General features: G+C 35.6%; 2 protein-coding genes across 2 annotated transcripts in view; both read left to right on the top strand.

Moving 5' to 3' along the window:
* Positions 1-2,066: 2,066 nt before the first annotated feature.
* On the top strand, positions 2,067-6,999 carry kdelr2b (KDEL endoplasmic reticulum protein retention receptor 2b). The gene is made up of 5 exons (XM_058793600.1): positions 2,067-2,337; positions 3,037-3,137; positions 3,518-3,676; positions 4,762-5,014; positions 6,279-6,999. Exons 1-5 carry the CDS (start codon positions 2,247-2,249, stop codon positions 6,311-6,313), a joined length of 639 nt encoding a protein of 212 aa, XP_058649583.1. The 5' UTR covers positions 2,067-2,246; the 3' UTR covers positions 6,314-6,999.
* Positions 7,000-9,540: 2,541 nt separating this feature from the next.
* The window catches only part of daglb (diacylglycerol lipase, beta), a 13,500-nt gene continuing 441 nt past the window's right edge, over positions 9,541-22,599 (top strand). The window contains exons 1-15 of the mRNA XM_058794557.1: positions 9,541-9,889; positions 10,185-10,336; positions 10,420-10,594; positions 11,496-11,763; positions 13,038-13,160; positions 13,246-13,373; positions 13,449-13,575; positions 15,050-15,133; positions 17,034-17,111; positions 17,203-17,283; positions 17,366-17,493; positions 19,095-19,163; positions 19,328-19,400; positions 19,477-19,727; positions 22,348-22,599. The exon at positions 22,348-22,599 is cut by the window's right edge and continues 441 nt beyond it. Coding sequence (XP_058650540.1) covers positions 9,795-9,889; positions 10,185-10,336; positions 10,420-10,594; positions 11,496-11,763; positions 13,038-13,160; positions 13,246-13,373; positions 13,449-13,575; positions 15,050-15,133; positions 17,034-17,111; positions 17,203-17,283; positions 17,366-17,493; positions 19,095-19,163; positions 19,328-19,400; positions 19,477-19,727; positions 22,348-22,543 — 2,028 coding nt within the window. The 5' untranslated portion in view covers positions 9,541-9,794 and the 3' untranslated portion in view covers positions 22,544-22,599. The remainder of the gene's footprint in view (positions 9,890-10,184; positions 10,337-10,419; positions 10,595-11,495; positions 11,764-13,037; positions 13,161-13,245; positions 13,374-13,448; positions 13,576-15,049; positions 15,134-17,033; positions 17,112-17,202; positions 17,284-17,365; positions 17,494-19,094; positions 19,164-19,327; positions 19,401-19,476; positions 19,728-22,347) is intronic.

Here is a 22,599-nt window from a genome sequence, read left to right as displayed (position 1 = left end):
ATATATATATATATATATATATATATATATAGATTTATTTACAGTCTTTATAAAATGTATTAAATTCAGTTTAGTTTAACTTTTTTTTTTTACAGAATTTTTAAAATAAATACATAAGTACGTATAATTTTTAAAATAATTCATACATAAATACTATCAATATTATAAAATAAATAATATTAATATCAGTACTATTAATCATTATGAATTAATTAATTGAAAATTAATTTAAATTATGAATAAATTGAGTACACTCACATGTATGCAAGTTGCATAATAATAATAATTATAATATAACAAGTTGTAACTTTTTTTTAAATTTGAAAATTTATTTATAGTCAAAAAGTTAATTGTTCGAAATGCATTTAATTTTAGTTTAATTCGGTTTATAAATAGTTTTATTTTTTTACTATTAAATTTATATGAATTGCACAATATTTCTGCACATTCCTACATTAAAATTTTAATAACACACACACACACACACACACGTATATGTATGTAGCCTATATATTTTTCGTTTGGTTTAGGTGTGTTTGAATAGAGTTGGAATCTAAACTTCACAGATCCTCATGAGCAGGATCCAGCAAACTTCCCACACACCCTTCCCAGGCCACAAGTTTCCAGAAACAGAAGGAAAAAAACAAGAGGAAAAGACAGGAAGAGTCCAAACAGGTGGGGCTTCAATCTCAGTAAAAATACTCCTGTTGTCACGTGTCATTTTGTTGATCAGAGTGGACCAATCAGAGTCGACTGTGATTACTGCCTAATGATTTTATTTTATGGAAATGTATTATTCTGATTCGCAGTTACCATTCAAATGCTGGAAATAATAATTTTTTTTTTGCATTAGTACAAAAATCGTCATGAGGTTTAACACGCCTCGGTTTTCGAAGGCCACAACCTGCAGCTAAAACCGGAAGCTAACAATAAATTTAATTTTCTACCTCACGATCACATTTCAACAACTGAACACATATTATTAGTATTGATACAGCAAACGGAAAGAAACAAAAGAAAAAAAGATAAAGCATAATAAAATATTCACATATAAGCAAATTCAAAATATTCACAAAAGTTCACATTGGAAACACATATGTGACCCTGGAGCACAAAAGCAGTCATGAGTAGCATATTTGTAGCAATAGCCAAAAATACACTGTATGGGTCAAAATTATCAATTTTTCTTTTATGCCAAAAATCATTAGGATATTAAGTAAAGATCATGTTCCATGAAGACATTTAGTAAATTTCTTACCGTAAATGTATAAAAACTTCATCTTTGATTAGTAATAAGCATTGCTAAGAACTTCATTTGGACAACTTTAAAGGCGATTTTCTCAATATTTAGATTTATTTGCACCCTCAGATTCCAGATTTTCAAATAGTTGTATCTCACCCAAATATTGTCCGATCCTAACAAACCATACATCAATGGAAAGCTTATTTATTCAGCTTTCAGATGATGTATAAATCTCAATTTCTAAAAATTTACACTTAAGACTGGTTTTGTGGTCCAGGGTCACATATTTGACCCTGGACCTCAAAACCACTCATAATGGTCTTTGTTTTGTTTTTTTAAAAACTGAGATAGGACAACATTTTAAATTCATAGGACAATATTTGGCGGAGATACAACTATTTGAAAACCTGGAGGTGCAAAAATATCAAAATACTGAGCAAATCGCCTTTAAAATCGTCCAAATTAAGTCCTTAGCAATGCATATTACTAATCAGAAAAGAAGTTTTGATATATTTACAGTAGGAAATCAACAAAATATCTTCATGGAACATGATCTTTACTTAATATCCTAATGATTTTTGGCATAAAAGAAAAATGGATAATTTTGACCCATGCAATGTATTGTTAGCTATTGCTGCAAATATACCCCAGCGACTTAAGACTGCTTTTGTGCTCCAGGGTCACAGATGTTCTGCTGCCCAGTAGTTTTAGCTGTATCCCTTCTAGCCTTAAGCGGTTCTCGGAGCCTCCGTGCGCCCCTAGAGGAAAACAACCGTGTGTGCAATCGATCTATTCATTATCCAGCGATACTCTCCTCCCAATGATGAACTCCGAGGAGCATCATCCTTCGGTTCAGCCAACCCGCTGTCAGGCGCCACGTCGCGCTGCTCTCGCCATCTTTCAGTCGGGAAAGCCGTGTTTATAGCGCGCTGCAGGGGAAGATCCGCACTCGAGCCGCTTCCCGCATTCATTTCAACAAACCCTTCATCAGATCCAAAGAAACATGAACATATTCAGACTGACGGGGGATCTCTCCCATTTAGCAGCCATCATCATCCTCCTGCTGAAGATATGGAAAACCAGGTCGTGTGCAGGTGAGCAACGCAGCGATTTTAGCAGAAAACGCGCAGTGGGCACTTTTTAGGGCTGTTTTTGAGTGCGTGAGCTTCACGTTTGGTCAAAGTCTGTTTGTGTGATTTGTTTATGTGGCAGCTGATCCGCTCGTTTGTGTTGTACACTCATGCACTAGGCCTCATTTGAGTGAATTAGACGGAATAAGCAAGTGTTGCTGTTTAACTAGTTGTTTGGGTTTTAATATAATGTTTTAATGCACGCATATGAGTTGCAATGTTTTTGAACTCCTGATGTTTTGTTTTAGAGTGAGTTGCATTGAGTTGTACGGCATATAAATCAAAAGCAACAGTGATTTGAACCAGATGAATGTTGCAAAGCCAGTTTAACTTTGGAATTTTGCTCTATTTGTGTTATCAAGCTGTAGATAACTAGTGACTTCATTCATTCATTCTGATTGCATGCTCTGACCTCTGACGTGGCAGCAGGATCTCATTAGAATATGATTTATTTTACACTGACAGTCACTGGAGGATGAACTCTGGGTTTATTGCAATGTTGTTTTTTGATCTTATTGTACAAGAACTCTTCACTTCTGCATGCTTTAGTGATGTTGTAACAGCCTTATTCGTGTTTGTGACTTACTAGACAAGCTGAAAGTGTGAAATGGGTTTCAGTTTGCAATTGTGTTGAAATTAATGATGTTGGTGTGTGTTTTTCAGGAATATCTGGGAAGAGTCAGATTCTGTTTGCCTTGGTGTTCACCACTCGCTATCTGGACCTTCTCACATCCTTCATTTCTTTGTACAACACCACCATGAAGGTGAAGCCGAGCAGCTTAAAGTTCTAAACATGCACACATTCGTGCCTTTTTTCACAAACCCAACAGGCCTGTCATATTAAACATGCTGAAGCAATGTATTGACTGAAAGCTGTGCTATAAAAAAAAAAGAATGTGAGAAATCAATCAAAAGGGCCAATCAGAGTTTGTTTACTCTCTAGAATATGAACGTGCATGAAGTCAACCTTGTTTTTTTTTTTTTTTTAAATGAGATTTTAGACATCATTTTTAGATATCATGACTGAATTGTAGATTGTACCACAAAAAATGGTGGTCATTTTTGACTGTAAAGTGTATTCAAAATGTAGAGATGGTTAAAGGGACTTTTTTGTAACACTGTTTTGTTGCATGTTCCTATGCAGGTCATCTATATCGCATGTGCCTATGCCACGGTTTACCTGATATACGTGAAGTTCAAGGCCACGTATGATGGCAACCATGACACGTTCAGAGCGGAGTTCCTGGTCGTCCCAGTCGGCGGCCTGGCCTTCCTCGTCAACCATGACTTCTCTCCTTTGGAGGTGAGTGAGCAAATCCGCACCTGCATTCATTCACTCAAGATTGTAGGGCTGCCCCCTAATAGTCGACTAACGGTTATTCAACCAGAATAGGCTTGGTCAACCAAAATTTTATTAGTCGCAGAAAAAAAAATCAAAATCAAAAATCCACAGGCGAAGTCACGCAGTGACGGACAAATTGTTAACGGCAGGTCTTTGTGGTAAAACAGTACTCGGGCAGGACATCCAAATACTCGCCTATCATTCATTGACCTCAAATATGTCTTATCATCTGATAAGATGTTAGTACATGGCTGCTCAGTCTGATGTTAACCTAGAAAAATGTGCGCTATTGAAGTGTCTGTGCGGAGTGTGGAAGCCAAAAAATAGCACGCTCGCTGCAAGACAGATGGAGGCGGTTCACATAAATGGAGATGAAGGCGGTTTCATATAAAGATTCACTTGCTCTTAAAATACTCTGTAATTTTTGCTCCTACAGATAAGAGTAATACATCTTTCGAATCTGTAAAGAGACTATGTTTATCTGCGTGAACTCACAATAACAACAAAACATTGCGCTTTTGTAAAATAATGAAAGCAAACAGAATTCGCTTTCTGCCGTCTCGGTCTCTGTGAATCTGAGCACGAACCTCCAAAACTATGTGTATGCTTGCCTTACAAACATGAAAAATATATCTATAAACAGTGAAATGTCTACTTTCAATTGAACCAATTCAAATGGAAAACAAATATTCTCAGATGATGTAATCCGTATGAAACATGCATACAGCTGCATCCACAAGTCAGTGTAACTGATTTCATCTCTTAAGCTGAAAACAAAATTTATCAATAAATTATTAAAGTGTTAATGCATCCTCCTAACTTTTTTTCCCTGACACATTCATAATCATTACTTGCTGTGGCAAGCTTTATGCGTGTACTGCGTTGCATACTAGGCAAATAAAGTCTCATTATATGGTTTATTAATAAACGTGCGATTAGTCGACTAATGCTTAAAATGGACAACCAGAAAAATCTTTAGTCGAGGGCAGTCCTACAAGTTTGTCTCAAGTTTATCCATTTATAATGTCGTCATCTCCTCATTGTAGATCATGTGGACGTTCTCCATCTACCTGGAGTCCGTGTCCATCCTCCCACAACTGTTCATGATCAGCAAGACCGGAGAAGCCGAGACCATCACCACTCACTACCTGTTCTTCCTCGGCCTCTATCGCGCCCTGTATCTCATCAATTGGATCTGGCGCTTCTACTTCGAAGGCTTCTTCGACATGATCGCCATCGTGGCAGGCGTCGTTCAGACAATCCTGTACTGTGATTTCTTTTATCTCTACGTAACAAAAGGTGAGTGTTTTTGGTTTAAAACCCTCAGGTGTGTTCTTTGTTCAGACTCAGAATGCACCTGCTAGTGTAAATGGTTTTGAAATACAGGTACAGAAGTGATCAATCTTGAAAAAGTCATAACTCGAGGTACTCGATTAATCTGTCAGGTACTTAAGTTAACAAAATGACCGAAATGCCCATTCTTGTTTTGAAAATGCGTCTTTTAGTTCAGTGGTTCTCAAGCAAACATCCATCAGGAGTTATTCAATGATTTAATTGAATTAGTTGTAGTAATAATAATTAACTGTAATTTTACTAATTACTAATCATTTACTAAATATTTTATTTATTTATATTGTCCTGAGTTCATGAATAACTATAAGGCACATGCACATGAAAGTGACATCAGTAGAGAATTGCAAATGAAAAGGTGAAACTGCAATTCTTTTGCAAGAGATTCAACACAATTCACTTCTCTCTTTTTTGAGATTATGAAAAAAAATAAGTAGAATTTTAATGCATTTACACAGCAAGAAGAAAAAAATGTTATCCTCAAAAGTAGCAACTAAAAGAAAACATCTGGTTGTAAAAAATATTTTATATTAATTATATATTTCTTGTATATTAAAATTAATTTATACAGTTGATAATGCATATATATATTTATTTACTCATTCAAATTTATTTAAAAATCAAGATGTACAACATGTAATCTGACATTTTGTTTTTATTTAGGAACATGCGATCTTAGAATGACACTTCTTGTTTCTGTCTACAGTTTTGTTTAATAGCTAAAATACTAGAGGAAATCGTAGCCAATATTGTCTTAAGTATTGCTTTAGAGTAATAAGGACTGAGAACCAGTGTCTTAGATTTTGCATATATAGACTTATTGCTTTTTAATCAGGAAAAATAAAATGGGTTTCATTGTCTTAAACTTCAGTTGATTGTGAAATCAATGTGACAAAGTACTACTAGTTTAGCAATGATCAAACATCACTGTAATCAGTAAGGAAACACCCATCTCAAGCTGGATTGTTTTAATACAGTGGTGAAGGTCATGCACAGCACACTAAGTGCATCATCGCAAACTCACATCCTGCGTACTTGCAGCAGTATATCAGCATTGTAGTTTAGAGTTTAATTGTTTGGCCGTATTGATTGCAGTGGGCTCTTAACGACATGCTTATCAGGATCTAAGAAAATGCTTTGCAAGCTGTCTTAATAAGTGGTGATCTAATCTGATCGTTGGAAGCAACTCAAGTGTTTCTTTTCGTTATTTCAGTGTTGAAAGGAAAGAAGCTGAGTCTGCCAGCTTAAGTCTGAAAGAAAGCGCACGGAGCGGCACGGGACGCAGAGGACGAGTAAGATGCCTGAGACGGAGTGCGAAAGAAGACATCCAGTCCTGTTCACATCAGGTGCTCTGGAACAGCTCTGAATTCAAGATTCAGAACCACGGCTTCACCAAGTCTTCGGATTCCTGTTTTATGCATCTTGTCTTACCCTTTTTTTATTATTCTGTATCAAAGAAAAAGTTTTCTACATGAAACGTGTACTATGATTTGACCGACGGCATCATAAACGAGCTGAACATTGCCTCAGTGCTAACAGGCAGGGACTGATTCTTATGATGAATATTGATTTTGTTTGTAAGAGTATTTTCAATCTGATTAAATGTACATGTTTTCAAAAAGATTATGGGAGTATTTGAAGCTCCATGGGATAAAATTGAATAAAAAAAAAGTTTTTGCTCAAATTCTTATTGCAATAATCCTTTGTTAAAAAAAGGTCAGTCGTAATATAGTGGTTCCCCAAATCTCTAGTTTAATTAGGTTCAAATGGTACAATCTCAATGTTTGCAAGATAGAAATTTCAAAATTGTACTTAAAAAGCTCAACTGTTGGGAACCGTGCCACTGTCTGTCAGCGTACAGTATTGACACTGCCTTTATCACTGTAAATGGCTTCATAAAGAACCAAAAAATAAATTGTACAAATGTTCTCACAGATTTTTATGCATTTATTTTTAGGATTTTTTTTTTTTTTAAATCAAACCTGCAGTTTGATTGCTTTAAAGTTTTATTTTTGGATTGATGTAAAATATGGTGCAAAATGCTGGAATGTGAACTCATGGACAGATATTGATCATGAATCAATCCTGAATCACTTTTTCAGCAGAAAGTCTTTACCAGTATTGCCCATAGTATACTATATTAATATCAACACGTTTATTGGTGAGATGTTCATTTTATTTCTGGTCTATATGATCAGACTTTTAATACACACCTTTTTTTAATCAAAATATTTACCACTAATTACCACAGCCAGGTTTTAGATTTGCTTTGAATCAAGCTTTTGCATGGTGGCACAACCTATAATAAAGATTTTGTGGGAAACGTTGCTTGTTTTGAAAATTTAATGCACAAATCATTTTTGATCACCACACGACTCATGAAGCCATGTAGCATCACATTATTAACATAAAAAACAAGCTTTTAAATGTCGAAGCAAGAATCTTGTCCTGTGACGTTGTATTTTTGTGAACAAATCGGACCGATTCAGTGAATTGTTTATTGGTTCATTCAAGAACAATCTTTTCCAGAGGCGTCCCACTAAAAGCGGAGAATTGACAATTTGAGTAATGAGAAAGGTACACATTAATTTTATTTATAAATATTTTTTTTAAATTTATATATATATGTATATGTGTGTATATATATATATATATATATATACACACATATACACACACACACACACACAAATATATATATGTATATACAGTTGAAAATGCTGAAAATGATTCATACCCTTGGTAAATATGATCAAAGGCGGCTGTGAAAATAAATCTGTATCATTAATCCTTTTGACCTTTCATTTAAAAAATTTACACAAATCTAACCTTTCATTGGATAATAAGAATTTAAAATGGGGGGAAATATCATTATGAAATAAATGTTTTTCTCTAATACACATTGGCCACAATTAACGGCACCCTTTTATTCAATACTTTTTGAAACCTCCATTTGCCAGTTTAACAGCTCTAAATGTTCTCCTGTAATGCCTGATGAGGTTAGAGACACCTGACAAGAGATCAGAGACCATTCCTTCATCCAGAATCACTCCAGACCCTTTAGATTCACAGCTCCATGTTGCTGCTTCTTCTCTTCAGTTCACTCATGTTCTACAGGGTTCAGGTCAGAGGACTGGAATGGCCAGCAGAAGCTTGGTTTTGTGCTCAGTGACCCATTTTTGTTTTAGTTTTGGTGTTTGTTTGTGGATTATTGTACGGTTGGAAGATCCAAACATGGCCCATTATAAGATTTCTAACAGAGTCAGTCACTTATTGATTTTTTATCTGTTGGTATTTGATAAAATCCATGATGCCATGTGTCTAAACAAGATGTCCAGGACCTCCAGCAGAAATATAGGCCCACAACATCAAAAATACAGCAGTATATTTCATTGTACACATGGGGTACTTTTTATCCCTGTGTTCACCAAACCCATCTTGAGTGTTTGCTGCTAAAAAGCTCATTTTTTTAGTTTCATCTGACCATAGAAGCCAGTCCCATTTGAAGTTCCAGTCGTGTCTGATAACTGAATATGCTGGAGTTTGTTTTTGGATGAGCGAGGAGCATTCTTCTTGAAAGCCTCCAAAACAACATGTGCTGATGTAGGTGCTGTTTGACCAATTTTTTTTTTTTAAGGTTTTCTGACCCCGAGACTCAATTAATCTCTACAATTCTCCAGCTGTGGTCCTTGAAGAGTCTTTAGCCGCTCAAACTCTCCTTCTCACCGTGCATTAGGACGATATAGACACACGTCCTCTTCCAGGCAGATTCCTAACATTTTCTGTTGATTGGAAATTCTTAATTATTGCCCTGATGGTGGAAATGGGGATTTTCACTGCTCTAGCTCTTTTCTTAAAGCCACTTCACTAATTTGTGAAGCTCAATTATCTTTTGCTGCACATCACTCCTTGTGATGGATGATTAGGGGAATTTGGGCTTTGTGTTCCTAATCCTGTGGAACAGGAAGTCACGGCTGGACAATTTCATGCTCCTAGTCACCCTTCTGTGATAAAAATGCAAATATGAATGGGAATATACTTCAGAGATATTTCACTCATAAGAATTTCTAGGGGTGCCAGTAATTGTGTCCAACGTGTATTAGAGAAAAAACATTTATTTCATAATGATATTTCCCCCGTTTTAAAGTCTTATTATCCAATGAACGGTTAGATTTTTGTGATTTTTTAAAATAAAGGATTAACAATGCAGATAAATTTTTCACAGCCTTCTTTGTTCATATTTACGAAGGGTGCCGATATTTTTGGCCATGACTGTATATATATATATATATAGATTAATAAAAATTAAAAATAAATTACTTTAATAAAAATCAGGAAATTTAGAATGGATGTTTTAAACCGATTCATAATAAACTACATTTTGCTTTATAGTAACGCAATTAGAAATAACCGATTCGCTGAATTATTATCAAACCTACTTGAATTCCACACAGAACCATTCAGCTCCTGGAACTTCATCTGACGGAGTCGGACACATTTCGCTGCAACACAGAACAGGAAAAACAAAGCTGCAGGGCTGAGATGTTCCTTCATGTCAGACGTCAGTGAAAGAGGCGTTTATTACTCACATGTCGTAATATCAAGATCCGAAGAGTAGTCACAGGCTGGTAGAGTAATGGGGTTTTGTAATGCTCGCTGTCATACGTTGATTATCGCGAAAGGAATTCTGGGTTGAATTTGAGAAGATCCTCACCAGAGAGCTGTCAGGATGCCCGGGATGGTGGTGTTTGGACGCCGATGGCGGATCGCCAGCGATGATCTTGTGTTTCCTGGTGCCTTCGAGTTATTTATCAGAGCTGTGTGGTAAGACACTCAAAACAACGAGCTTCTGCGCTTCCTACACGAGTTTAATACCATATACACACACCATGGTACCTAGAAATACCATAATACAAAAAAAAACACTCTTACTGTGGGAGGTGATAAGATATATTCACAACTACATGCCCATAAATGTATGTCAATAACATACTAATGATCTAATATTCAATTGCAGTACTATGGTGCATGTGCTAAAACCACAGTAAACATATAAACAATAGACATTTTTGTGTGTGAAGTGCTTACAGGTACTTGAATGTCATCTCTTGTCTCTTAGGTGGATCGTGACTTTAGTTCTGTACACTAACCATAAGGGACAATTTGACTGTCAAGGTGGCGCATATTTGCATAATTACCTAGTAGTTCTTCTCGTTCTGTTGGCTGTCATTATTTTGACGCTTTGTGCAGTCGTTTACATCAGTGCTCAAGGTAAGTGAGCGAGTGAACGCATGCTGTGGTTTCTTCACATCTGGAGGGATTCGTCAGTGTGACGCTGCTGTGATTTGGTTTAGGAACCATCATGAATCCCGGTCCCCGGCGCTCTATGCCAGCTCTGGTGTATCTGCGCGCCCTCCTGTACTTCCCTGAGCTCGTATGGGCCTGTCTGGGGGCCGTCTGGGTGTCTGACAGCAGCACAGGGTGCAAGCCGGCGGAGGTCGGGGCTGTGATCGGAGCTGTGGTTTCCAGGTAAGGAAAAAGTCCTTTTACGAGATATTAATACTTGAATTCAGCGAGGATGCATCAAAAGATTTCCGTATTGGGCAGCACGACTGTTTTCAACATTGATAATAATCAGAAATATTTCTTGAGCAGCAAATCAGCATATTAGAATGATTTCTGAAGGATCATGTGACGCTGAAGACTGGAGTAATGATGCTGAAAATTATGATTTAATCACAGGAATAAATTCTATTTTACTATATATGTTCACATAGAACACAGATATTTTAAAATGTAACATTTAAAAAAAAAAAAAAAATGTATTTTTGATCAAATAAATGCAGCCTTGGTGAGCAGAGGAGACTTCAAAAACATAAAAAAATCTTTTGAACAGTAGTGCATGATTACAAAATTAGTTGAATTACTTTCACCACGTTTTCATAAAAACATGCATTTGTCCTGTCCTCATGCAAATTGTGATTAAAACAAAATACAAGCACGTAAAAGCTAGTATTCTCTCGTTATATTTTTATATAATAATACATTTATTGTGTATTATTAAATAGGCTTGTGTTTCCACTTTTCTTCCCTAAATCAAAACAACTTAATTTCTCAAGTTTCTGCTACATTCTGTTGCTGGATGATTTAGTTATGATTATGATAACTGAAAACTGAATATTTGCAAAAATATCAGCATTAAATGCTCTTTCTAATTGGCACAAGCTTACAAAGTCAGATTATACTTTAAAACTGTCAATCTTTCAGAATTCAAAATTATATCCCTCATTATCATTTGTGTGATTGAATGTCTTTACTGGAAGCTGGCATAGAATGACTCGCAGATTGATTGTAAGTTTAGATAATCGTATAAACCCAATGTTTCTGCAGGATGAAGTGTTTAGCATGCGCTGTGTGTGTGTGTCCTCAGCTGGATCATCCTCCTGTCTATGGTGGTTGGTGTGCTGGTCGTGTTCGATCCTCTGGGCAGTCAGAGGCCGGGCGCTCCGCCGGACGCTCCGCTGGGCGTCAGGGATCTGGAGAGCAGCGAGTCGTCTCAGCTCTTTTACACGGCGCACACGGTGGCGTCTCGGGCGTGGGAGAGCCGCCTGCGTCTGCTCTGCTGCTGCCTGCCGCAGGACGACAACCACCGCGCCGCCTTCTCCAGCATCGCCCAGCTCGTCAGCGGCTTCTTCCTGGTTCGTTGTCCTTACCACATAACGAGTGCATTACACTGAAAAGTCACACAGAATCAAATCACTAAGGGTGCTTCTTATATTAGTGGCGTACGTTGCTATGGCGCAAAGAGTGCTCACTAAAAAGCAGTTCATAACGCACTGGATAGTTTGCCTAATCTGCAATAAAATGCCATTAATACAGCTTTAACCGAGGGTGCTATTGATTTTGTTCGAGGCTGCAAATAAAGAAGGATGCACTGATATTAAATTCAGTTAAAAAAATCCATTAGTTATAATTAGTTAATGAACTCTAAAGCATTTATTAATCTTAGGAGACATCTCGAAGCGCTGCTTGCTGATTAAGGACCTCGTGATGTAATCCCAGAAGGTGCTCTTTGGTTGGGTTTAAAGCAACTATAAAAAAAAAGAAAGAATCCAGTGCACTTCTTCTGGTCCAAAAGACTTTAAAAAAAGCCTTTATTCATATTCTGGCCATCTCAATAAACATGCCTAAAACTCTGCACACTGATGCATTTCGGCCTTCAGCCTTAATTTCAACATTTACTAATGCATGTGTAGTACAACAAAAGTTGTATCTGTTAATATTATGTAATACACTTGAGTTGATGTGAACTAACCATAAACTACTTATGTATTTATAAAAATAAAGCTAACAAAGATGAATACTGCAATATAGGTGTTTCTCGTTGTTAGTTAATGTTTTAACTAATGTAAAGTGTCACCTATAATTTTGACCAATACAATTACGTTGTTAATAATAATATAATAATAATAATAAAATCAGCCATTTTGAGTGCTATCAGTGAATTTAGACACTGACAGCGGTTTAAAATAGAGGAAAAGAGCATTCACAATTAAATATACCATATCAGCTGATAGAGTTATTAAAAAAAACACAGAAACATCGGTTCTTAAATGATACTGATTATATTGTGCATCACTACAAGTGTTATTTCAGTATCGTTGATATACTATTGACTTAATTTTGAATTAGATTTTATTTTTATAATTCCTGTTTTCATTTTAGTATTTTTGTTGTTTGTCATTTTTATTATTATTTTATATATGTCTATATACTCAGCTTTTATTTATTAGTTGAAGTTTATGTATTTTTAGTTATTTTAGTACTTCAACTAGTAGAAATGAAATATTTTTATGCTTGATTTTATTCAAGTAATTTTTTTTAATGGTTTTAGTTAGTGATAAAAACCCTAATAATGATCGCTCTTCTTGCCGAGGTTAATGTGAGACTGACTTGTCCGTCTTGTTTCCAGGACACAGACCTGGTTCCCAGTGACATCGCGGCTGGTCTGGCTCTTCTGCATCAGGAACAGGACAAAATGGAGCAATGCAGGGACCCCGATGAGGTCCTGTCCCACAGCCCGTCCTCCCCTATAGTGAGTCTCTATCACTGCGGTAGCTGATGGATGTGCGGTGTAGTTTGTGCGTTGGGTGAGCTTACGCCTCCTGTGTTTTTCTCAGAGGGAGGATCTGGAGGTTGAGCTTGAGAATGCCACTCACTTTATGCAGTTTGCAGCGGCCGCATACGGATGGCCACTGTACGTCTACTCAAACCCGCTCACGGGCCTCTGCAAACTCAGCGGAGACTGGTGCGTATGACACTTGCCAGCTGAACCCTAGCAGTGTTAAATACAGAACGGCACTCATCTGAGTCTGTGTTTCAGCTGTCGAAGCCGTCAGGCGGAGTACGATCTGGTCGGAGGAGACAACCTGGGCTGCCATTTCACCTCCATCTTACAGAGCACAGGCCTGCAGTACAGAGACTTCATCCACATCAGCTTTCATAACCAGGTGACGTCTCGCGTGACTCCAGCAATGCCTCGAATACAATATATCGAAATAAAAATGATATGGCTTTGTGATTTTCAAATTGTGCAGGCTGTGATTTAATTAAATAAATGCACAGTTTTTAGAACGAAGCGTGACATTTACTGACAATTGAATGTTTCAGTGGGGCTTTATTCTAAAACCAATTTTTCTTTTTTTTTCTCTTTTATTTGCTGGCAACCCGTCAAAGTAAAAGCTTGATGATTTACCATTTGAAAATCAAGAAATAATACGTGTTAGTGTTGTAATTTTACAGCAAATTAAAATATTTGATTATCCCTTGTGCATCCTTAGAGACATTTTTTATCTTTTTCATTTTTTTAAAATATAAATTTAGTCAAAAATGTGTATTTTTTATTGGAATTTTAATATTTCACCCTCATTTACTCTCATGAATCTAGGGCTGCAAAACGATTAATCGTGTTCAAAATAAAAGTTTATGTTTAAATACTATATTTGTTTGTAATGTGTATATATAAATACACAAACATATATGAATATATTTAAATAATATATTTGTATGTATAAGCCTATACTTAGTTATACTAGTATATAATTTATATTATATATAGATATTTATACATATTTTTCTATAATATATACATGTGTGTATATATACATAATAAATATACACAGTACACACATATAGTATGTAAACATTTTTACAGTGAAATTGTAAAAATAAATACAAATAAAATTGTAAAGCCAACAGAATGATTAATTTTATTGTAATAAAAATAGTGTAAACAATAGTAAAGTAATAAAACTTGATTTTATGATGCATTTATCAATAAAATGTATTTATTATAATAAAAGTTTTATTACTTTACTATTTTTTTGATTATTTTTATTACAGTAAAATTAATCATTCTGTTGGCTTTACTATTTTTATTTATTTATTTTACAATTTTCCTATTTTCCTCTTGATGGCACCATTTTCTCAGTTTTGGCCTGTAGAACTTATATTCATACATAGGTTTTTTCTTTTTTTTTTTAAATCTGACACTGAACAAAAAAATAATAATGCATAAAAATGAGTGTTGTTGCTGATCGTTGACAAATCCAAGACTGTAATATGTACCATAGATGTTTTGGAATTTTTAATCAGAACTGATGTTGATAAAAAGATTAATAATATTTTTAGGACCGTGTTTTGACATTTTTGCCCTCTAAGAACCACTGTGTAACTTTTTTAAATTGACTCACAAGGGTTGTTATTACTTTATTATTTAATTGAATAATAATCACAATAAAATCATAATAACTATTATTACTTTATAAGCATATTAAGTTGGTCAAAGACAGTGGGAATGTGGCCTATGAAAACTCAAGTGGAAAGAGATTGTTTTTTAAATTCACTTTATAGTTTCAGGATATCACAATGTCAGTTTTTCAAATATTGTGCAGTCCAAACTACAGCAGTGTCTGTTTACTCTAGATCTACGAGATCCCGTTTTTCGTGGCGTTAGATCACAAGAGAGAGGCGGTCCTGGTCGCTGTGAGGGGAACGCTGTCGCTGAAGGTGAGTTCAAGCATCAGTTCTACACTGATAATGATCAGAGAAAGCAAACATGCTTAATGAAGCAGTCTTCACTAGTGTGTGATCTGCAGGTGTGTTTGTGCTGGACGGTCAGGCTCTTATTTCCCTAAACAAATCACACTCTTGATGCTTGCCAGTTGTTCCTGAGCTGACCTTTTATTTGCTGCTGTCGAAGTCATTTCATTTTCAAATGAGTTTGCATAAAAAGTCAATATTAGTTTTTTTCCTGGGCTTTGACTATCGCTAATATTTAGGGTTGAGAGTTACTAATCCTGTGCTGTTTATGCCGCAGGCGTAATGATTCCTCTGATCATGTGGCTTTCTGAGGAGAGCTGTGATATATATTGGAAAATATTCATTTATTTTATTTTATTTTATTTAAATGTGCATTACATATATACAACACATGCCTAAATCCACTTGTAGCATTTAAAACAATTTTAAAACACAAGTTAATTAGTAATTACTCAGTTAACTAAAAAAAAAAAAAGGTATATTTATTAATGAACATTAAAAAAGAATAATAAATGATGTATAAATAAATAATTGATAAACAGTGAACGATTAATCTTTATAATAACTCTGATTAAAGCTGCAGTCCATAACTTTTTTTGGTTAAAAATGATCCAAAATCAGTATTTGAGCAAGTACATAACCAGCCAGTGTTCAAAACTACTGCCTTACTTTAGCCCGATTCACAACGGTTATCTTATAATAATGTTTTCTAGGTTTTCGCGGGAAATTCGAGCATGCTGCTGCATCATTACATCACGTCTGTAAACATAAAGAAGTTATGTTTCCAAGGCATTGCTACTAAACTATCTCATGTGAGGATCCTGCAGGTGGCGGATCGTTTATAGCCTTTTCTCACAGCAGCTGGAATAATTAAATGTATCATTGTGATGGTGGATTGTAATCCAGAAAGGATTATGTGTTTATGAAACACATATGAATTAAATTAAATTATATTTCAGTTTTAGATGTGCTTCTGATTACAGATAGCCAACGTGGGATTATACAAAATTTATATTTTAAAGAAAACCAGTTCGAAGGGAGCATAGTTTGCTTTTTAGGTTAAAAGAATTTCTTAATATGAAATTTGAATGGCATGACAATTACATATTAGGCTGCACATAAATTGAAATCTACACGCTAATACACACTATACTCATAGTCACGCAATGCTGATGTTGTTAATATTAATAATTTGAGAATAAAGTATAATAATAATTTGCACGGTTTGATGTGATATGAGCTAACCGATCTTTCGATTAAATCAACATTGGTAGCGCGATTTATGGTAATGCTTTTTTCCTCAGTTGGTCAGAACAAACGTGGCAGACTTGTTACTTACTTGTTCAGATGGCAATATACAGTGAAAATTCTTATTTGGGTCATATATTCAAGACGTAGGATAGAATCTGTGATTGCGAAGTATGGTATCCACACTGGTGCAGTGACTGACAGCCACATATTCACCTTAAAACATTAGATTCATCCGCGCTGGAGCCGTGCCGGAGCACAACCCACGCAAGCAAGATAATTCCACAAGAAACTGCAATTCCAGGTTTTCAAACAGAGATGGCGACAAAGAGGCAAAACTTACGGACTGCAGCTTTAATTAGCGCATCTTGTAATAAATATCAATTTTTCATATTGTGTATATCAATGTCATGCTGCCTAAATCCATTTTTGGCATTTAAAAAGATTGATTTTAGTTGTTTAACGTTTTATTTAGAAAAAACAGTGTAGAATTATTTATTGATTATTGCCTAAAACGTGAAATTAATCTTGTAGTTTTCAGTGGAATCAGCTCGATCAGCCTGATCTCTGTATTGACTATTTCTTGTTAATGTGGTTTTGTGTTTGTGTGTGTTTGCAGGACGTGTTGACGGATCTCTCAGCTGAATGTGAGAATCTGTCTGTGGAAGGTGTTTCAGGAACCTGCTACGCTCACAAGGTGACAAAATCTCTTACATCTGTCTCAACATTAAAATCATCAAAACATCAGTTACGAAGCATGATCTCTCTGGAATGTCTCTCTACCGCAGGGCATTTCTCAAGCTGCACATTACATCTACAAGAGACTAGTGAACGATGGGATTCTGAGTCAGGCGTTCAACATCGCACCTGTGAGAGCGGTTCTGCTGCGCTTTCTTCATCTGGCAGGAGAATCAGCAGCTGAATGAAGGTTTCTCTTGTGCTTGTGTGCAGGAGTATAAGCTGGTGATCACCGGTCACAGTCTGGGAGCAGGAGCGGCGTCTCTGCTGGCCGTTCTCCTGCGCAGCACACATCCCACACTCCAGTGCTACGCCTTCTCTCCACCAGGAGGCCTGATGAGGTAAATCACACAGAAACACTCATTCTGAACGCAGCGGCTCATTCACACACAGCCAGTGTTGGAAAGGTTACTTTGCAAATGTAATAGGTTACAGATTCCAAGTTACCTTATTTAAAATGCAATGTAAAAAGTAGTGTAACACTTTCAATTACTTTATTAAAGTTCCTAAAATTCCTAACAAATGTTTTCAACTGTAAATCGTTTTGAAACATTTAAACCAGGCAGGGTTTACAGTAGCACTCAACACTGATTACTGTAAGACTTTCAAAATCCTGCATTACTTAAATTAAGGTTATAATAATAATTTAATTTTAATGCACGGCCTCCACAAGACCTTTAGCACCACCTTTTACTTTGAGATCATTCTGAGGTTAAATACAGATTTAATATCATAACAAGAAATTGTTTAAATACTGTAGCTATGATACTGTTTTTGAAATCAAATCTTTGCATAGCTATGACAGAAAACACTGGCATCTAACAATACCTTGGAAAAGAAACAGCTAATTTAAAAAAAATAAAGCATATACATAAAGCATGTACATATATAGATATATATATATATATATATATATATATATATAGATATACAGATAGATATACACACACACACATATATATTTGCATCTGAACTCTTTATATATATATATATATATATATATATATATATATATATATATATATATATATAGATAGATATATGATACACACACACACACACACTTCATATATATATATATATATATATATATATGAAGAGTTCAGATGCAAAGGCCTCTAAGTACCATTTGAAAGTTTCTTCTAAAATTAGCATTTTATCAGGCTCCTGTGTTTGGGTTCAGTAATTTCACTTTAATGGCAATAAAAAGGTTATTTTCATTGCCATTAATGTGAAATGATTGAACATAAACATAGGAGCCTGAGAAAAATGCTAATTTTAGAAGAAACTTTCAAATGGCTCTTAGAGGCTTCTGCATCTGAACCAAAAATATCAAAACACTAGTATTTTCAGTTAAATAAAGTCAGTTACTTCTATCTTTTGCTGTAGTGTGTCAGTAGGAAATATCAGTTTACATTTCCAAACATTCATTTTGCCATTAATTGTAATAATCCAGTGAGATTTTTGTCTGACAGCAGCCAGTGCTCCACACAGAGATCTGATCTGATCATCATCAGTCTGTCTGGAACGACATGAAGAAACAGAACAAACTGAGACGGACTAAATCCAGAAGAACTGTGACAACGTCTCCGAGACGCTTCAAGAAACCTACCTGCAAAGCTACAGTACTGTTAAAAATTTTAGGCACTTTTGCTTTAAAATGAGGATGCTTTCAAAAATAATGTCATAAATAGATTTTCTCTATCAACTAAATGAAATCAACATTTGGTGTGAGCATCCTTTAGCGTTTAAAGCAGCTTTTGCCTTCAGTTTTTCTGGTAGCTTTGCAGGAAGGTCTTAACAGTCCTAAAATACAATCCTAAAAACGCTTGCAGTCCTTTTACAGAGCACAGTTTGCTAGCACCATTGTACATGTCCAAAGAAACATAAGTTAGTTTAGAGTAAACAGCACAGTTTTAGCTCATGTCTACTCTCTCCTCAGTAAAGCGCTGGCCGATTACTCGAAGCAGTTTGTCATCTCGGTGGTGCTGGGAAAAGATCTTGTACCCAGGTGAGATTTAGTCAGACGGCCACACGGTCACCAATCAGATGCTTGCTTGATTTCATTTGTACATGTTAAAGTGTGGCTATATTTAGAGAGCCTGTTTTCTCACTTCTATTTGTTTAGTCCGGCTCGTATCACTTCCTCAAATTGTGCTCATTTTGTTTCTGTAGACTGAGTATTCCTAACATGGAAGACTTGAAAAGAAGATTACTAAAAATGGTTTCTAACTGCTGTAAACCAAAGGTAAGATCGTTCACTCGGTGTGCATCAGACACTCTGCCTGCCTTTACTCTATCAGTAATACGTTTCTGTCTCTCAGTATAAGATCTTAATGCACGGCTGCTGGTACGAGCTGTTTGGAGGAACTCCTGATGATTTCCCTACGGAGCTGGAGAACCGGCGGGAGGAGGTGCTTAACCAGCCGCTGCTAGGCGAGGAGAGTCTGTTAGTTCACCGCTCAAACACTTACCAGAGCCTGTCATCCGACGACTCGCCCTCCCACCCCACACACCTGCCCCTGTACCTGCCCGGACGCATCCTGCACATCACAGAGGACGGGCCCACTCGCAGGTCAGTGACTTGATCAGACTTAAAGGAATAGTTCACCCAAAAATGAAAATTACTCACCCTCATGTCGATCCAAACCTGTAAGACCTTCGTTCATCTTCGGAACACAAATGAAGATATTTTTGATGAATTCCGAGAGCTCTCTGACCCTCACATAGACAGCAAGGATCCTAAGGCACAGAAACATAGTACGGACATCGTTAAAATGGTCCATGTGACATCAGTGGTTCAACCATAATTTTACAAAGCTACGAGAATACTTTTTGTTCACAAAAATAACAACTCTATTCAACAATTCGTCTCCTCCGTGTCACCCATGTATGTACGTGGATATGTTGTTTACGTTCAGATCAAAGTGTAAACAACGTATCCGTGTACATCTTCGTAAAGTTATGGTTGAACCACTGATGTCACATGGACTATTTTAACGATGTTCGTATTACGTTTCTGTGCCTTGATCGTGTTAGGATCCTTGCTGTCTTTGAAGGGTAAGAGAGCTCTCAGAATTCATCAAAAATATCTTCATTTGTGGTCTGAAGTTGAACAAAGTTTCTTTCAGGTTTGGAACGACATGAGGGTGAGTAATTAATGACACAATTTTAATTTTTGGGTGAACTATTCCTTTAAGGTCATTGCACACTGAGTTTTTTTTGCACGTTAAAAAATAAATACGACCTCACGTTGTCAATCACGTTTGCACACTGCCTTCGAAACTTTTGTCCGTTATAAAAAAATTCAGATCGGGTTCAATTTTGATGGTAGCAAGCATTTTCAGAGGTGTTTTGACAACTCAGCCACCGTAGAAGCGAAAGCCAAAATTGTATGCTGGTTTCAATACCTGACGCGCACCTTTCCAATGCTACAGTTTGGTGCGTGTGTGTGTCCATACCTTAGACATACTGCCAGTCTCTGTTCACGGAAATTAGTGGTCTTTTTAAATATGTGGCTCTAGTATTGCTACCAAAGCATCAAAATCCTGTAGTAAACTTTGAATCGCTCGGGATAATCCCGCAGCTCCTTGATGAGGTGGAACTCTCCTTGCTCTCTACGCAATCTTAGCATTAGATGAACCCAATATTTCCTCTTTCTTTTTCTCTTTTTAAGAAGAGAGAGGACAACAAAATCATCCTCACATCTTAAAGACTCCATTTTGTATTGTTTTGCAATTTTTTTTCGCAATGATTAATTAATACGCATTGGACTCGGTGTGCAAGGTTTCTGTGCATGACGAATTTTTAGGATACCGAAAAAACGCATACGGAAATTTCGGACTCGGTGTGCAAAGACCTTTCAGAAAAATTCTAAAATGTAATTACAATTTAAAATAGCTGTATTCTATGTGAAATTGTTAACATTTTCAGCATCATAGTCTTCAGTGTCACATGATCCTTCAGAAATCATTCTAATATGCTGATTTGATCTTTTATCATTGTTGAAAACAGCTGTGGTGCCCAATGTTTTTTTTTTTTTTTTTGGAAACTGTGAAACATTTTTTTTTAGAATTCTTTGATTAAATAGAAAGTTCAAAAGAACAGCATTTATTTGAAATTTTGTAACATTATAAATGTCTTTACTGTCACTTTTGATCAATTTAATGCATCCTTGATGAATATTTATTTCTTTATTTTTAAATTTACTAACCCAAAACTTTTGAACAGTAATTTATATATATTTATAGGAATATATGTATTAGGGGTGGACAATATGGCCACAATCTTATAATATAATCACAGATTATATATTTATTTTTGCATTTTTAAATATATTAAATCATCATGTGATGATGCATATCCTCCTTTTTTGAAACTTGGTTGCAAACCAACAAAATCAATTATTTGAAAATGAAAACAATTCCTCTGGAAACAGCGCAAGCAGCTGCTTCTTATTGCACTTGAGTTTAAAACAAAATACTGGGAGCAATGAAAATGATATTATAAAATGTATACGATAAGACAGTCTTGATAAAATAGCAGACATACTGTACAAACACCTGTGACACCATAAAGCAGTCCTACAACTGATAACTACACGGATATAAAACCGTACTTCTACTGTAACATGGTAAATATTGTCATACTGCCCAGCCTTAATATAATTACTCCTGTTGACATTTTTATTTTCTTGTCTTATTAATAGCTTATCACACTTTATTAGTTAGATCTGATTGACCGTAATCATTCAAAGAGAGAAAAAAAAAACAATATATGTGTAATAAAAAACAATAAAAATGTATGCCTGTTTTTAAAAATATAGTTAAAATAATTTAATAAAATATTTACAAAAATGTAATTTATTCATGTCTGTAATTAAAAATATAATTATTAAACAGTAGTTAATAATTACAAAATATATAATAACAACAATTACATTTATTCCTATCTGTAATTAAAAATAATATTTAAAAATAATGGTTCAAAAATGATTAAATAAAATAATGTAAAAAAAATTAATTTATTCATGTCTAGAATAAAAAAAAAAAAAAGTAATTTAAAAATAATTGTTACAAATAATTAAATGAAATATATATTTAAAACAAAAACAATTAAATTGATTCATGTCTTTCTTTATTAAAATCTTTGATATCTCTCTCTCTCTCTCTCTCTCTCTCTCTCTCTGTACACAGACACTGCTTCTCTCAGGTGAGATACCGTGCCGAGTGGTCGAGTGAGACATCGTTCCGTAATGTTCTGATCAGCCCGCGGATGATCGCCGATCACATGCCTGATGTGGTTCTGCGGGCGCTGCGCACTCTGACCCGCGAGCAGCCGTTTGCTCTCTGCCCGTCCTCCATGAGCAACAGCCACCTGAACGTCATCTGAGCTTCACTCTGACCGCAAAAGACTGTCGGGAGCAAGATTTACTGAACTCATTTTAT

This window comes from Onychostoma macrolepis, chromosome 12 (assembly GCF_012432095.1).
Source record: "Onychostoma macrolepis isolate SWU-2019 chromosome 12, ASM1243209v1, whole genome shotgun sequence".
NCBI classification, from domain to species: Eukaryota; Metazoa; Chordata; class Actinopteri; order Cypriniformes; family Cyprinidae; genus Onychostoma; species Onychostoma macrolepis.
This window is presented reverse-complemented; position numbering and strand designations above follow the sequence as displayed.